Source organism: Colletotrichum navitas (genome assembly GCF_030913465.1).
Source record: "Colletotrichum navitas strain CBS 125086 chromosome Unknown LY79scaffold_5, whole genome shotgun sequence".
Lineage (NCBI taxonomy): Eukaryota > Fungi > Ascomycota > Sordariomycetes > Glomerellales > Glomerellaceae > Colletotrichum > Colletotrichum navitas.
In genome coordinates this window covers 863,999-879,047 of record NW_026850551.1, presented here as the reverse complement: position 1 = coordinate 879,047, position 15,049 = coordinate 863,999, and the positions used below count along the sequence as shown (strand labels likewise).

The 15,049-nt window shown below is 50.6% G+C and overlaps 6 protein-coding genes across 6 annotated transcripts; 3 read left to right on the top strand and 3 right to left on the bottom strand.

Moving 5' to 3' along the window:
* Positions 1-1,107: 1,107 nt before the first annotated feature.
* Positions 1,108-2,087, top strand: LY79DRAFT_539216 (uncharacterized protein). The gene has a single exon (XM_060556798.1). It carries the CDS (start codon positions 1,217-1,219, stop codon positions 1,964-1,966), a length of 750 nt encoding a protein of 249 aa, XP_060419160.1. The 5' UTR covers positions 1,108-1,216; the 3' UTR covers positions 1,967-2,087.
* A 904-nt stretch (positions 2,088-2,991) lies between these two features.
* Positions 2,992-4,950, bottom strand: LY79DRAFT_666175 (uncharacterized protein; the record flags this gene model as incomplete). Its single annotated transcript, XM_060563179.1, has 4 exons — positions 2,992-3,901; positions 3,958-4,041; positions 4,115-4,365; positions 4,438-4,950. The coding sequence occupies 4 exons, from the start codon at positions 4,948-4,950 to the stop codon at positions 2,992-2,994; spliced, it is 1,758 nt and encodes a 585-aa protein (XP_060419159.1).
* A 1,292-nt stretch (positions 4,951-6,242) lies between these two features.
* LY79DRAFT_539213 (impB/mucB/samB family protein) lies at positions 6,243-8,845 on the bottom strand. Its single transcript, XM_060556797.1, has 2 exons — positions 8,540-8,845; positions 6,243-8,470 (listed from the first exon to the last, which is right to left on the bottom strand). The coding sequence occupies exons 1-2, from the start codon at positions 8,678-8,680 to the stop codon at positions 6,698-6,700; spliced, it is 1,914 nt and encodes a 637-aa protein (XP_060419158.1). The 5' UTR covers positions 8,681-8,845; the 3' UTR covers positions 6,243-6,697.
* Positions 8,846-10,212: 1,367 nt separating this feature from the next.
* On the bottom strand, positions 10,213-11,162 carry LY79DRAFT_288675 (uncharacterized protein). The gene is made up of 3 exons (XM_060552192.1): positions 10,836-11,162; positions 10,551-10,771; positions 10,213-10,332 (listed from the first exon to the last, which is right to left on the bottom strand). Exons 1-2 carry the CDS (start codon positions 11,018-11,020, stop codon positions 10,570-10,572), a joined length of 387 nt encoding a protein of 128 aa, XP_060419157.1. The 5' UTR covers positions 11,021-11,162; the 3' UTR covers positions 10,213-10,332; positions 10,551-10,569.
* Positions 11,163-12,566: 1,404 nt separating this feature from the next.
* Positions 12,567-13,614, top strand: LY79DRAFT_288616 (uncharacterized protein). The gene is made up of 4 exons (XM_060552191.1): positions 12,567-12,792; positions 12,854-13,387; positions 13,441-13,532; positions 13,589-13,614. Exons 1-3 carry the CDS (start codon positions 12,741-12,743, stop codon positions 13,446-13,448), a joined length of 594 nt encoding a protein of 197 aa, XP_060419156.1. The 5' UTR covers positions 12,567-12,740; the 3' UTR covers positions 13,449-13,532; positions 13,589-13,614.
* LY79DRAFT_288579 (uncharacterized protein) lies at positions 13,586-14,807 on the top strand. The gene is made up of 2 exons (XM_060552190.1): positions 13,586-14,666; positions 14,776-14,807. Exon 1 carries the CDS (start codon positions 13,648-13,650, stop codon positions 14,656-14,658), a length of 1,011 nt encoding a protein of 336 aa, XP_060419155.1. The 5' UTR covers positions 13,586-13,647; the 3' UTR covers positions 14,659-14,666; positions 14,776-14,807.
* Positions 14,808-15,049: the final 242 nt, after the last annotated feature.

The following is a 15,049-nucleotide window of genomic DNA, read 5'->3' as shown; positions in this document are numbered from 1 at the left end:
ACCAGCGCCTGCCCACTATTGCCAGCGCCTGCCTACTATTAAGAGTATACACTATATTATTATTTCTTTATACTTATATTTATCTTAAAAGAATTAAAGATTCTTAATTCTTATATTTACTTATACTATATTCTTTAATATTTATTATTTATACTTAGAATTATAATCTCTCTAAAGAAAAAATTTAGACTTTGCCACTAGCCCGTGCACTCTAAGCGAGCCAATCAAAGTAAAGACCTAAGAATTTTGCAAAGGGGTAGGTGTAGCAACCCAAGTTGACTTTTGGACCAGTGCGTCCTGCAGGCTGCCGTAGAGTGAGTAGATATCGAATGTGCGTTAATGAGGAGGTATTACGCTTTTGGATACATGGGGCTATACACAGTCTGTTTTATATGTCACGTGAGTTATCAGACGATCAGTACTGGACGTGTTTAACGATATCGCTCAGCCAGGGTGGCCTCGGCCCCCGTGAGGCTGGTCGTCGTTCGGAGTGGGCTGGCTTCTCGGGACGGAATGACAGATGGAACGTTGTTTTCTTAATTGAATGTTGTATCACCACAATTCTGTACTTGTGTAAGCTGTAGCTTGCTGTGGATGCAAAGAAGTTGAGACAGGCAATCAGATGCAGAAATCAACAAAACGGCTGCCTAAATGCGGAGCAGTTGAGCATTCCTAACGTACGATAAGAAGTATATCGATGGCCGCGGATGCCGATATCGAGGCTGAAATGCGGCGCAGACGGGGGCCAAATGACCGCGTCCAACCAAGTCGTTCAACTGAATTTGAAACGGTGAGGAAGCATCAGCGCCAAACTGCGTTTGTTAGGATTCCATGTGGCGGGAGCTGGCCAGCTTCCATACTCTACACGTTAGGCAAGACGTCTTCCACCACATCAGATGACTCATTCAAATCAGGGCACGGAAACGGTTTCATGGCGAACCCCTATGAGTCGCTCGCTGATTGGCGGCAGCTGATCCCATGGCGGCCTGTTTATATTCTCAACAATTAGCGTTGTTCTGACTGAAAAGCGCTGTGGCCTGGCTAGTGCTTAGTGTTTTCTCAATAAGTGGCACAGCTGAACTAGCTCTTAAGACTCTGGCTTTCGTACCCATTTGATATGTCTCACGCGCTATTGACGGATATATGTAATGTGTAACTTATCTCCTGGAATTACCTTTTCGTAGAGCGGTCAAAACAGTAGACGGCTGCTTTCAGAATGTCTCATCCCAGCCAACCTCTCGAGGTGTTCCCTCCGCCCTCCGGCTTCCGTAGCCCCATTACAAGTGTCCGCCGCGAGGGTACGTACGGGTTCTACGGTCCAGCCTCCACCCCCCGCCTCGCTGTCTCTGCCTCCGACTTCATCCTCAAGCACTGCACTGCCGACAAAGACGGCCTCGTCCGGGCCCTCTCCTCCTTTCTTGATCACGCGGCTGCCCACGCCCGGCAACACGCCAGTTCTACCGACCAAGATAGCATCACCCACTCGACCTGGCTGTGCGTCCGTATTACCGCGCCTACGGATGCCTGGTCTGTTCCCCGATGGCACCGCGATGGTCGCATGTTCGGCTGCGTGTGCGCGTCGCCCCGGCCGCACGCAAAATATGCCATGACGCTGCTCGGCCCGCCGACGCGGATGCTCTGGCCAGAGGAGACGGTCGACGCCGCTGTGAGCAAGGTGGAGGCACAGTACCGCGGCTTGGGAAAGGGCGAAAACGACTACAATTACGAATCTGAGGAGAAGGAGCGCGCAGACCTGGCTGAGGCGCTGGAGGGGATCCCCCTCGTCGAACTCCACGCGGGACAGATTGTTAGGTTCACGTGGGGAGAATCCGATGCGCCGGTGCACTCAGAGCCGGATAGCAGTGCCGAGGCCAGGTTGTTTGTGAGCGTCATGTTTGGCTCTGAAGCAGAGTTGAGGGATATGTGTAGCATCAGGGATGAGGTATACGGACAGGAGAGTACTTAGACCTCCCAACGGTCTTTGGTGTAACTGGAACTACGACGTTTTCATGATAAATACGCAATCCATTTGTCGTGATATAAGCCGTAATTGCGCAGTGGCAATTACGGATCCGCTTTTGTCATCAAACCATTGTTAGATGAATTTGATATACTTCAACAGGTACATCACTTTCTTGTTAACCTTTCTTGAGAAAACGAACAGCTATTGTATCTGTCAAGTGTCGTAAGTGTGTCATATCACGCCACTAAACGGGCTCCTTGACCCCTCTTGGGGCCCTGTGCAATATTTGGTCAGCTAAAGTACCTAGGCTGCTCCGCACCGGCAGTTGGGTGCCGCTTTAAACATCTAGGGCCGTCGCTGAGGCCAGTGGTCTTATAAAGGGGTATGACGTTGCACCGAATTTTGAGAAACATAGATACCAGTAGCCTAGGACACATTATGGAAAATGGAAGCCTGAGTTCTACCACCTAGTTCACTGAAACAGGGCCTATCATCGTCCTAGAGTATCGATGCCCATTTCTTCGCAATTGGATGTATCGCAACGTCTATCGAGGCTAGCAATAGCCTAGAAAGTTGGTCCCTACCCTTTGTTTCGATAAAACTGCTGGTCATAGTGCCTTTTTGGCTGCAAAGCGTCTCGCCGTGTCTCACAACTTGGGACCTATCTCTGCTGGAAAGCTTTGTAAGTCCAACAGCTGCCTTTGTTGAGCCCAAATTAGCGCGCCGCCCCAGTTTGGGAGACCAGGGATATTGCCGTTTCCGTAACTCAGCCGTCCGTCATACATCGGTACCACGGCAACAACGGGGTGCAAGAAACGCGCCGGGGCGACGGAGCTCCGACAAAAATGCGGAGCTACCGGCACCAGGGCGTGGGTGATCAGTTTGGACTCACAAGGAGTCGGGTCTGGACGCAGATTCATATTACCAAGTTTTGAATGGCATCTTAGAAAGGAAATTACAAATTGGTATAGAGACTAGGGATATCATCGCAGAAGAAAGAAACAACCTTACCCCAAAGCGCGCCAGCGCTACGATACAGTCCTCATAGCCCTGATATACCTCGCGAACCTCGACAGCGCCGAGGCCGAGTGCTCCGTGTCGGCGGTCTCCCCCGAATCCTCGGAGCATAGCGAGTACCTCCTCTCCTTGACGAATTTAGGCCACGTGTTGGTGAGGACCAGATACTTGATACTGGCCTCCGCGTCGTCAAACACCCCCGCATTGAACTCTTCCGGAATATCCCCCCAGTATTGCACGCGATCCGTGATGCGGTCATGTCGTGCCAAGATGTCTCCCTCTGATTCGTCCGAGGCAGAACCTTGGCCCAATGGGACGTGCTCGAAGGGGACCACGGGGTCCATGAACCGCTCCGTTCTGTAGCCGTGTAGGATCCTGGCCGCGTCCCCAAAGACCTTCTCCAAACGCTTGAGGTCTTGTGACGCGATGTTGATCTGGAACTCGGCGTGGTGGGGGCTAATGAACTCGGTGTAGATCCGGAGGGCACGGTTGAATCGCTCACGGGTGAGTTCGGACAAATTTTCCTGAGCCTCTGGAGTCCGCGGGATCGATGCCTTCCACTCCCCAACCGCCGACAGGAAGGCAATGTTTTCTCCAGAAAAGTCTCGGAGGGCCGAGAATTTGCGTAGGGGCTCGGGGTTCTTGTCCAAGATATACTCCAGAGAGCTCATTGTATAAACACTTTCGGTTCGCCCAGTACCCCTTTCGAGCTGCGAGAGTGACTGCCAGGCGATGGAGTCGCGAGTCCCAGCCTTGGTTGAGTCAGTGAAGATGGAATCACTGCCGTTACGGGCCTTGTTTTTGGCTTCCCAAAGGGCGATGGCCTCGAGCGTCTCTTGTTCGAGTGACTTGTGCCTGAACACTTGCCAACACGGAATAAAGATTGTGAATATTTCGATGAAGATAATGGAGAGACAAATCCTGGATTGTGTAAGTATGATCGAGCGGGGTGCTCGCGCATGGTCCATATAACTAACCATTGGGGGGCAATAAAGTATTTGTTGACAGGCGCCATGTCTGGTACGTATAAGGCAGCAAGCCACATCGGAGTAGCGTGCAGACTAGACTCGTTAGTGGTGGGTGCAGGAATTTGCCTAGGGACGACGGAACGCTAGACTTGATTCCACCACCTACCTTGCGATGCAGCATGCAATGGTCTGGAGTCGCCACCCCTGTGTGTCTTTGATCTCGCGCGATTTCCAGAGGATGACAGGTGCAACTACCCAGGCCCAGACGAACTGCCAAAGGACTGAAGGCCACCACTCCCACCCGCGGGTCATCTCGACCTTTTGCTGCGTGGGGGTGCCCTTGACTTCCGTGCCAGGGGCGCCGAACCATGGGTGATACTTGCGTGAGACGAGATACATGACGACTGTCAGGAGCAGCTAATCGCCGTGCATGTCAGAAATGTGCCAAGCTGTCAAGCACGTCCCGTTGCTCGGGCCAACGTCACATACCTGGACGACCATGCCCGTGCTGACCACAGCCAGCATTTTGGTGGTGTAGTCTAGCTCCCGAAGCCTCCCAGCAATGGTCCTGTCTCTCCAGTTGCAGGCGGGTGACTGTGACTGTGACTCGGACTTCTCACAAAGTGGCTTGTCGGCGTACTTGCGCTGCGCCTTGGCAATGTAGAGAAAGCGGCTGTTGGAGGCGTGGAACAGAGCAATGCCAAATGGCAAGTAAAGGCTCATGACCCAGAACTCTAAGCCCTTGGGAATAAATTCGCGTATTGACAGCGTAACCTGCACCGCGACCCAGTACAGGTGGAGCATGATGACGGCAGCAAACGACAAAGCCAGGCCACGGATCTTCAAAAAAGGCATTTTGCGGTGGAAGAAGAGGAATGCCATGCCGCAGAACAGGGTGACTGTCCAAACCCCGGTCCAGACAAGCAAGAATACCGCCGCCGGCTCGCTGTTGAAGGCGGGCGCCGGCGTGGGCTCCTGCGTGTGTTCGGTCTCCGAATCCATGGTTGTTGATCTTTGATGGTCTACCACTGCTCCTTGACGCAAAATAGGAGTTGATGGTCGGTGAGAGATGCAGGAACGTGACGAAATTCCAAGATGGTAGTGATTCAGCGTCTCGGGAATTCTAGTGAGCTATATGCTGGAATGTTGATGGGCCGGAAGACATGATTCCGGAAAACGCAGAATCTCCTCAAGCGATAATAGTCCACGGGCCGGGCATCCCCCCGGCAGCCGTCGGCCCTTCTCACAATGCTTTTCCATGTGTAATTCGGTCAACGGCGAAGCCGTCGTGCAGATCCTTGTCCACATCAACAATGGCGCTTTTCCTGACGTGAATCACATCTCAGAAGATCCAGCTGACTGGGTTAGGCTATGGTGACGAATTGAGATTGCGACTTTTATTGAATTATGCCCTTACACCTTATCGCCCAAGCCGAAGTTGTTGCGCTATGGCGAATTTAGACGCAGGAAGTCTGGTGGCTTCACATTAGAGGCGTTGATCTTACCGAAGAGGCGTAGCTCGCTAAGACATATGCCAACTTGCCAAGCTGAATGCACCCGAGTTGAGATGTTGTTGCATGGGCTTTTCCTAAAGATGAAGACTAATAGCACTAGCTTCAACGTATATCCGTTTATTAGGCGCCAAGGAGAAATCGGGCGCTTGTCGAGCTTAATGGCGTCAGCCAATCCTTCATTGATATAATCTCTTTCGGTCTTGACAGTTCAGCCAATCGATTTAACGAGGCAAGATACGTAATATGGTCGATGGCTGAAGTAGGCCTAGACACTCTGAACCCGGGTTTTCTCTCCATGAACTTCTGGGGACCGAATCTTCTCTTCGTTGAGAAACCTCGACTGACAGCAAAAGCGACCGGCGAGAAACAACAGTATATGGCATTGTCAGGGCCCAAGGGGTCCAACCCATGGTCTGTACAGTACTAGTAGAAACCTGGGATAAGCGCCGAAACTTTTGGTTCCTGGATCCCGACAGTTTGCAAGGGAGCAACCGGTCCTAATCTGACCGTTGCCTGCTGCCTACGTAGCTCACTGTTAAGCTTCTACACGTGGAACCGGCGAAAATCTCTACCTGCTTGGAGTATCTCGAGTCAAATTGCTTTTCAGATATGTGGTAGGCATCGAAATTCATGAGACTACCCAAGGTATTGCCGTGTTGATCCTGCCTAATAGTAGATATATCCGAAACGAATGGTCACAATCCCACATAGCGTTTTGAATTGAGTGACGTGATTCATCTGCAAAGGATTGCATCGGAGCGCCTTCGGATGAAATGTAGACTTCATAAGACACTGAAAAGTGACGTTGGCAAGAAATGCACAGAGTGCAATGTCCGAGATCTTGGACTGATTTCCCCAGAGGCTGATAGGCTGCAAAAGAGATGGGGGAGCACTCCGGGGCAGCCGAGTTCCGTCCATCAATATTACACTCAACCTCGTAACTTTGTTTCATTGGTCATTGTCTCATTGGGCTATGGACTACTTAGGCGCCTTGGGCCAAGTCACAGCACCGCCCGTCACTGTGCGCCAGTTGCCTGGGGCAAACGCCTTAGCCATCGTCCGAGTGCCGGCACATCGCGTGGGGTCTGAAAATGGATAGGTAGAGCGTCGGCCTCAAGGTCAGACACATTCGACTTGTGGTGGCGGGGCGGCGTTCTCCACACCCGGCATACAGCTTGAGTCATGTGATGTTATGGTATTATGAATTCTGTTTGGCGATACGAAGTAAAGCGTCGTCACCCAAAGCAAAGCTTCTTTTGACGAGGGTCATCACTTGGCGGTCGTGCTGGTGGTCTGCCGCGTTTCTTTTCGCCCCCAACCTTGGCCTTTTTCATGTCCGGCGTTGTCGATCTCGGAGCTGGGCCAGGAACATCTCCGTGCACAGCTTCACGAATCGTCTGCCGCGAAAGGCAGAAGTCGATATGCTCGTTGAACTGTCTCTCGTCTGGTGCCTGCGGACGGTTGCAAATGGGGCAATCCCACATTTCATCGTTGACTGGGGCATACTCCCGTATCGGATTCGGCTGGATCTCTTTCCCATGTCTCCTAACCGGGCTCAACTTGTCGTCGTCAAGGTTAACAGGTTCCTGGAAGGCATTGGACTGAAAGTATTGATCATCGTCGAGTCCCGGGAGTTCCTCTCTGGGCCATTGTTCCCAGCCGTCGTCGTCTAGCGCACTGTCGGCCCCAGCGTTGACATTGTCCTTCAAAGGCTTCACTGGGGATGTACCTGACTCGGATCTACGGGATCGAAACCCGAAGAACGCCATTGTATCCGGCTTCTTGGTGCTGACCAAATGAGTGCAACGTAGACCCATCAACCGTAGCGTCATGCCCGGCATCTCTTCTTGTAGCTTTGCCAGAATCGGAAGAGCAAAGTGGTACAAGTCGTCGGCTAGAAATATCGCTCTGGGCAGCACGACTTGGCGAGTCAAAACCTCGTATGTGTGCATCTTTACCTTGAGCACCAGTGTCCGACCTTTAACTTCCGCCCTCTTCATGTCCTTCTCCAACTCTCCTGCCGTCCACTTCAGCTTCTCTCTCAGCTGTTGCGGATCAGACATATCCCGAAACGTGCTTTCAGTGCCCACGCTCTTTCTCTCGTATTCTTCTGCAGGCTGAATCCGAGTACGGCCTAGGCCGAGGTATACATTAATCAGGAACTCGTACGCCTTTTCACCGAACAGTGGTCGGAGGAAATGCCGCTGAGGATACAGGTCCGCACATGTCTTGATTCCTATCTCGGCCAGCTGCCGTTCGAGCACGCGGCCCACACCGTTGACCTTTCGGGGCGGCAGCTTTGCCATGAATCGCAAAATCTCGGATCGATCGTTGGGCAGGATGAACTGGCCGTTCGGTTTGTTCATGTTCGAACAGATCTTCGCAAGTTTTGCATTGGCTGCGATCCCGGCTGAGACGGTAATTTTAGTCCTCTCGTAGATTTCTCGGCGCATCTGCTCGACCGCTTCCGCTGGGCCAATGCCCTTGTCTGTGCAGTACTCTGTGATGTTTAAATAGGCCTCGTCTATACTTGCGCTTTCAAATCGAGGGTCGTATTCTACTAACACCTCCCGTACTTCGTGAGCTTTGGCAGTATATTTCTCAAAGTTAATTTTGAGCATCACCAACTCGGGGCACAACTTCTTGGCTACGAACCCAGCCATACCGCTTCGACAACCATATTTCCGTGCGACGTAGTTACACGTCGTCAGAACGCCGCTTCCGACAGCAAAGGGGACATCTTTGAGTTCAGGCCGGTCGAGAAGCTCGACGGCAGCGTAAAAGGCGTCGCAATCAACATGAACGATGTATTGGGTCAAGTCCCGGGAAAGTTCGAGTTGAGTAATGAGCTGGTCGGCAAGGCGCAGCTCACGGCTAAGGTCTTGCTTCTCGAGGTCACGTTTCTTGTGAAGGATTTGTTCGATCTTCTTCGTCAGGATCTTGTCACGCTCCTCTTCTCGATTGAAGAACTTGGAACCCTTGGATGCATTGTATATGATCTCGGACACCTGCGACGGCCATGTGTTAGCAGCATTCTGGAACCCGTAGTCTGTTGGTGCTCCTCAGATCTGGCCAACCTTTGACTGGTCAACGGCGTCTTGTCCAGCTTTGGTCAAGGAAGGGCCCAGCAGAGAGTATTTTAGCGTCCGGTTGTCTGAAGTTGCTTTGGTATCTTCCGACAAGTCGTCGGTAGGAAGCGGCGACGGGGGTGTCGTCATGACTGTCGGAGAGGCAGAGGTGCTGTCCGAGGGGCACGTTTCGAGGCCAGGAGCCGAGTAGTGTGGTGCATATCTTCTTTGTCGACAGTTGTGATGCCTCTAGGGTGCAGAGGTGCGCAGGTGTGCCTGTTGGGAGGGAACGTGGATGGGCTATGATGATGAACAATGCCCCTCCTGTTCGGGTGGCGACGCGTCTTTCTCTCGGTCAGCAAAAGCACGCGAGGTCACATGGCATGGCACGTGAGACTTTATCGCGGTGGTTATTTATATAGAGAATGATCCAGAGTATTGCATTAAGCATTATTGCAACTATGCAGACATATCTACATGTATCGTCCAACCTCCGCTAGTCTTTCAATTTGGTATATAGTCTTAGTATTAAGCTCCTCCATTACCTTTCATTCTTGTTCTTATGCTATAGTAGAAGTGGTTTCTGACATTGATTGCTCATCCCTCCCAATTCGCTTCTGTAACGCCGAGTTAGGATACTCCGGGCTGATCTGTGACTCCTTAGCCAACCCACAGCTTGGCAGCCTGTAAGGCATCATTATATAATTGATTAATGGTTTGAATTAAAGACTTGCCGCCGCCTGAGCTTCCCTACCTCGCTCATTCCACCAATGCACCACGGCGCGTTGACGGCCATGTTGTGTCTGGCACCATGGAGGAGGAAGAGGCGAAACCTGCCATGAACGCCCTCGATGTCACTGCCGAATTGCGCGGTATCCCAGTTCCGGTGATAATTAAAGACAGTGTCAGAGACATGGGCAGCGACCTAGTCATGGTATTGATATACATTAACTTTTGGTGTTGCCGCTGAAGCTTGAGAACCACGCTGTTGGCGTCCGGTTGGCCGGTTTGCTATCCTTTATTCAACCCGCGGTGGTCTTTTTATACTTTGACCACGCCAACCCAGCATTGTTGAAGACAAAGTTCTTCAAACACTCCACAGGCATTTCATTAGGCTTGTCGCCTAGCGGCGCGCCCCATTCACCCTCGGGCCCGGCGTTAATGCCCGGGGCATTGAGCACCTTACTGAAACCAAGCCCGATAATTGCGTCAAGTAGAGCTTAGCGGCCTTTAGGTCTTGTTGCATACCTTCGGATGTGCCTGATGTATGACAATGCAGATGCTAGGCCGTAGAATATATTGACAACCTTCCTCGCTCGCTGCACCTAGGTGCGGCGGGCCTTGTGTCCCAAAAGCACCTTCTTTCCGTTGTTGTCAAGGTCTCTGGGGAACTTATCTGCTGTGGAGTTATGTCCGCCGTCTATCGCAGCAGTGTCGAATCCGCGTTGCACTCCAGCGCTCATTCCTGGCCGGCTGATGCCGCATGAGAAGTTGTCATTCCACTTGCGTCTTAGGAAAATGAACAAACTTGCACTGAAATGCATTCGAGACCCCACGATGAAGGAAAGTCACAACCTAGAGACTGGGCAGCTTGGTGACGTTGTGCGGGAATATGACATTGCCTCTCTCCCTGAAACTGTGAGCCATAACAACCGCCTTCATGATCGAGACGGAGTCCACGGCGTTGGGCTAATAGCTCGTGAGCCGTGACATGCTTGATGTCGAGTTTGTAGCATGCTCATTGCAGAGCGGCGACTATAATCTTGACAGATGCGGTGTACTTCGACTTGCCGAATTTACATCTAGTGTTGCATGTGGTCAAAGGAATTAGCATGGTAGAACTTGGGGATACCCAAGTAGTCAAGGAACTGCTAGGTGCACGTTTAATAACAAAACACCAAAATTTCGAACAAATACATAGCACAACACAAAAATTAATAGACCGCAAACATTACATAGCTAAAAGGGAAGGGGGGGGGGGAATGGCTTGAAATAAAACAAGAAGATTCTTTGGCCATACCACCCCCATCTTGAAGCACTTAGCGTTTACATGGCTTCTTCTGATGGCGCGTTAAATTGTCCGATCTTGTGAAATCCTTGAGACACTCATCACACTTGAACAGGTGTTTTTGGGAAGAATGATAAACCTGTTCGTGTCGACCCAAGTCCCTCTGTTCGGCGAATCGATGTTCACAACCTTCCGACTTGCACGCCAACGGCTTGATATGCTTTTTCATATGCCTGCTACACAATGGAGTCAGACCACCATAGGTTTCAAGAGTTGTTGTTGATGAATTTCCCTTACTTAAGCTCGTGCTGCTTGTCGTAAAACTTGTTATTGCATATCTCGCAGGCATATGGTCCTTGTGCCTGGCGTTTGGAACCCTCTTTCCTGTCCTGAAAACCGATGGTTGAGTTTACCCCGAGTTCATGGGTCGAATATGGACCATAAAAGCCTTCAGAATCAAGCAAAACTTCTCCCGCAACCATCCTGGCGTCATCATCGTCCCACTCTGCACACCTGCGTGGCGGCGGGACAAGAGATGGATCGCCCGAATGCAACAATTGAGCTTCAGGAGCCTACAGTCCCAAAGTTGCAATTGCTGTGGCTGCGGAAGACTGAGAATATGATATGCTTTGGTATTGATCATCTGCTCTCAAGTCGAGTTGGTGTAGCAGAGCTGGGTCGACAATGGCATCAGAATATCCTCTTTGGGTGGAGGGATAGTCTTCAGGGTCACCTGTATCAGACAGGCTGTATGCCGCCTGGGTGGGCATGGAGGATCTTGTGATGTGGTGCATGACCGCTGTCCCGACGTTAGATATGGTCTGATCACCCATTTCATCGCACAATATTCGACTGCCCAATAGACAAAAATCAAAGAAAAGATTATCTTCAAATAATTTATAGGGGAAAAGGTACCTCTGGGGATCAAGAACACAGAAAAGGGATGTATTTCCCTCCTGTATCGACCTTGCGTAATCGCTTGGACGGGGTCCCTGGCGTTACCATCCACAACGAAGGTGGACAGAATCCGGCTCACGACACTTTTGGCTGCCCCAGTTCCCAAGTTTCCTCCAAAGATTTAATAAGAGTCGATAAGAATCATCCCTCAAAGATCCGAGTAAAATTATGTCAACTCGGAATTCAAAGAGACGGCATCTGTATGTGATGGGTAAAGCGTATCCACGTACAACAATAGAGTAGAGGAGGAAATAAAAGGATTATACACACAAGCTCTTATTATACCCTTTGGGGCTGTCATATTCTGCGATTAAATTGAGTATTCCGACTTTCTTTGAGTTTCTTCCTCATTCTCAGCAGAATGCTGTTGGTCCAACGCGCTATATGCAGATTTATTTGTCAAGGCCCAGGGCCAATGTCATGTGCCATGCAGAGCAGGCAGCCAATGGCAAGCACCAAGGGCCAACGTACATGGTATTGAGAAGTCTTGCCTATGTATGTTATGGGCTATTCGGTGAGTTCGAATGTGTTGATTGGAGTGCACATTTGGGGAACACCGCGTCAGCACTCGGCCACATATGCAAGCCTCCAACAATGCCCACGACTGCATGATATGAATTATGCAGTACTTTGCATTCTAACCAATCTAGGAATAGATGCCTAACCTTTAATAAAGCATTGCGGCCTTACACACGATTGCCGACGACCTTGCTCGCACATATCACCTTTGTTTGCCCTGCAGTACGCCTTAGAGCCTTGCGTTGGGAAGGGCATTCATTGTCACCGACTCCGCCTTGAACACTAAATTTGTGGACCGCAGCCTCTAGCATTGGATAGATGTGCAGCGGATCCAATAAAGTCTCTCTGTATATCTCCAACGCCCTCTGACATTGCATTGCATGTCTTGGGGCCACATCAGCCGGCCAGATATATGACCAGGAGATAAAACGATTGGTTAGCCAAGATGTTGGTCAAGACAACTGGTATTGTACCTGTGAGTGTGATTGTGCAGATACATGATATAGAGGAAGCCTGCCCTTTAGGTGCATCTTTGATCCATTCATCAAGCTGAAGTGAGAGGATTGCTCCACACCGGAAAACAGCTTTCCTCATATATCTCCACAGCATTCTAGTTCGATTACTGTTGTCAATATTTCGGGAAACACTCGTGAAGATCGAAGGTCTCCCTGGATTCTTATTTTATTCTATACTTGGTTCATTCGAAAGCCCCCGCCATCTGTTATCATGACAAAGTCAAGGACCAAAAAACGCAACGGAGGCAAGGCCCCAGGAACAGGTGAGGGACGCAATAAACAAAAGTTTGATCGGATGGCTTGACTAATAAGATACAACAAAAGTAATGGTTGTCTCTGATGGAATAGACCATGCCATAAGCTTGAAGCTTTGTAAGAGGCTCAATCGTTTTTTTGAGGCCTTGGCCTTCCTCACTAGCCTACAACAGGCCTGCGGACGAGACATTCGAGAAAAGGCTCTTAGCGACACTTCAGAAGCAGAAGACAACCACAGTAGAACATTAGAATGCTTCATCAACAAACTGGCTCAAATCTGTGATAATAAGCGCCACGGGCCTACTGTCACATCCCTAGCTATTGTCCGACCGCCTGACAAGCTGCTCTATGTATTCGCATCCAACCAAAGGCGTTCAGAGGATGCCCAGGAAGCCAGAGAGTTTATTTTCAGTGTTTTGGATTATCTAAACCGAGAATTCGCAAAACCCAGTTGCAGAGACGACGAAAGCTCTCCAACCTTTGGACATCTTCTTCGTACCATTCTCAGGTTCAACCACAAACGGATTCGGTGGTATCGAAAAAGTCTTCTGGATCGCCTTTCTCAATGCTTGGTAGATTGTACGATACTCTTGTCAGAAGAGAGTAAGTCCTTTTGTTCAATAGGCATTTGGGATCACAATGCAGCCGGGCTGAAGACTACTAGGTGATTCGCTCAGGGCGGTGCTTCTTACTCTTCAACAAACTGCGCTAGACCAACAAATCCAGCCTGATAAAGATGATGCTTCAGGTATGAGTACTCGTAGCAATTTCAAGAGCGAAATGTTCCTAACCACCCTGTCACAGTGGTGTCACCGAGCGACGAGGATTTGGTACGAGCAGCCACTGACTTGCATCAGTCGCCAATGTTCGAAAAGATAGCCGATAGGGGCAAGGCAGGCAAGATTAACGAGTCCCGGCATTGGTGTGAGCTACAACATTTCATCGGCCGTCTTTCGTCCTATTTCAGGGCTATTCAGGCGATTCTCAGGGCACGCAGACGCTACCCTGAGCTCTTTGACACGGAAGATTTAGAAATCCGGTTCATAAATTCCAGCAGGCCTATCCCAAACCCCATGAACGCATTTCAGGCTGGTCTACCACCGGACCAAAGGACAACGGTCCGTTCCGCGGGCGTCATAATCTCTCGGATGACATCCGACGAGGCTGACCAGGAGATGTATCAACGTTACGCAAACGAACTCCAGCGGTGCGACCTTGACAGACTGATTGCCCATCAATGCTGCAAGCAAACCTTTCGACCTATTGCCCACAGCGAAGTGCTCCTTCTGGAGTGGCTCCGGACAGAATTTGCAGAGGAGACACATTCGATACCGTTCTACAACAGCATCAAATACATAGGCTGCAGCAAGCCCACGTGCCGCCTCTGTGAGTACTATTTCGCAGCGCACAACAGCGGCGTGAGGGTCCGGCCTTCTCACCGGAACGTGTACGCCAACTGGGTGGTGCCCGATGTCTTGGTAGAGGGGGAGACCTCGCAGTACAAAGTCAAGATGATCGATGCTGTCTTGAAAAAGATTCGTGAGGATGTTTTCCAGGCGCTGAGTGAAAAGGTTTCTGAGCGCAAGAGGTTCGACTCGGACACATACCCGTCGTGGCCGACGTATCAATCCGTCACGGGCGTTTCAACCAATCCTGGCGGACTGGCGTCCCTAGTTGAGGGCATTTCTCTTGCCAGTCCAGAAAAAGCTTCTCGTTTTGATGCCGCAAGAGATGTGCGCATTGGCGATGATGCTTGGAGCGTGGTTACTCAAGGTGACACTGACAAGGGTTACGGTGACGACGATGAGGATGGCGGAGGAACACTCCTGTTTGCGGGTCGCAACACGCGGCTTCAAACGTTGTCAACGTATTAGAATAAACGGTAAGCATAGCCATTCAACTCAAACGCTCCGAAGTGTTCAATGAGTTAAGCTTTGCAAGGCTCAGCTGGCGAGAAGATAAGACGGCTAACAGTTTGGTTCTTTGATTAGCACCAGAATACACTCTAGGGCAAGGTGGCGCCGTATGCTCAACGAGACAAATCAATACAAATGGTCCATGGCTAGCAACAGTGACCGATGTGAAACCATCTGAGTTTCGTTGCGAACTGTTGATCGCATTGCATGTCTTCTAATGCTCCCGTCATGTGACTAGTTGACGCCGCGCCTGAGCAAAACATTCTCATCATGGGCTTCATTGCATGTTCTTGCACGGACCTTAACTGGTTACACTGCTGCGCCATCCCTCTCCGAGCCACGCCTTGGC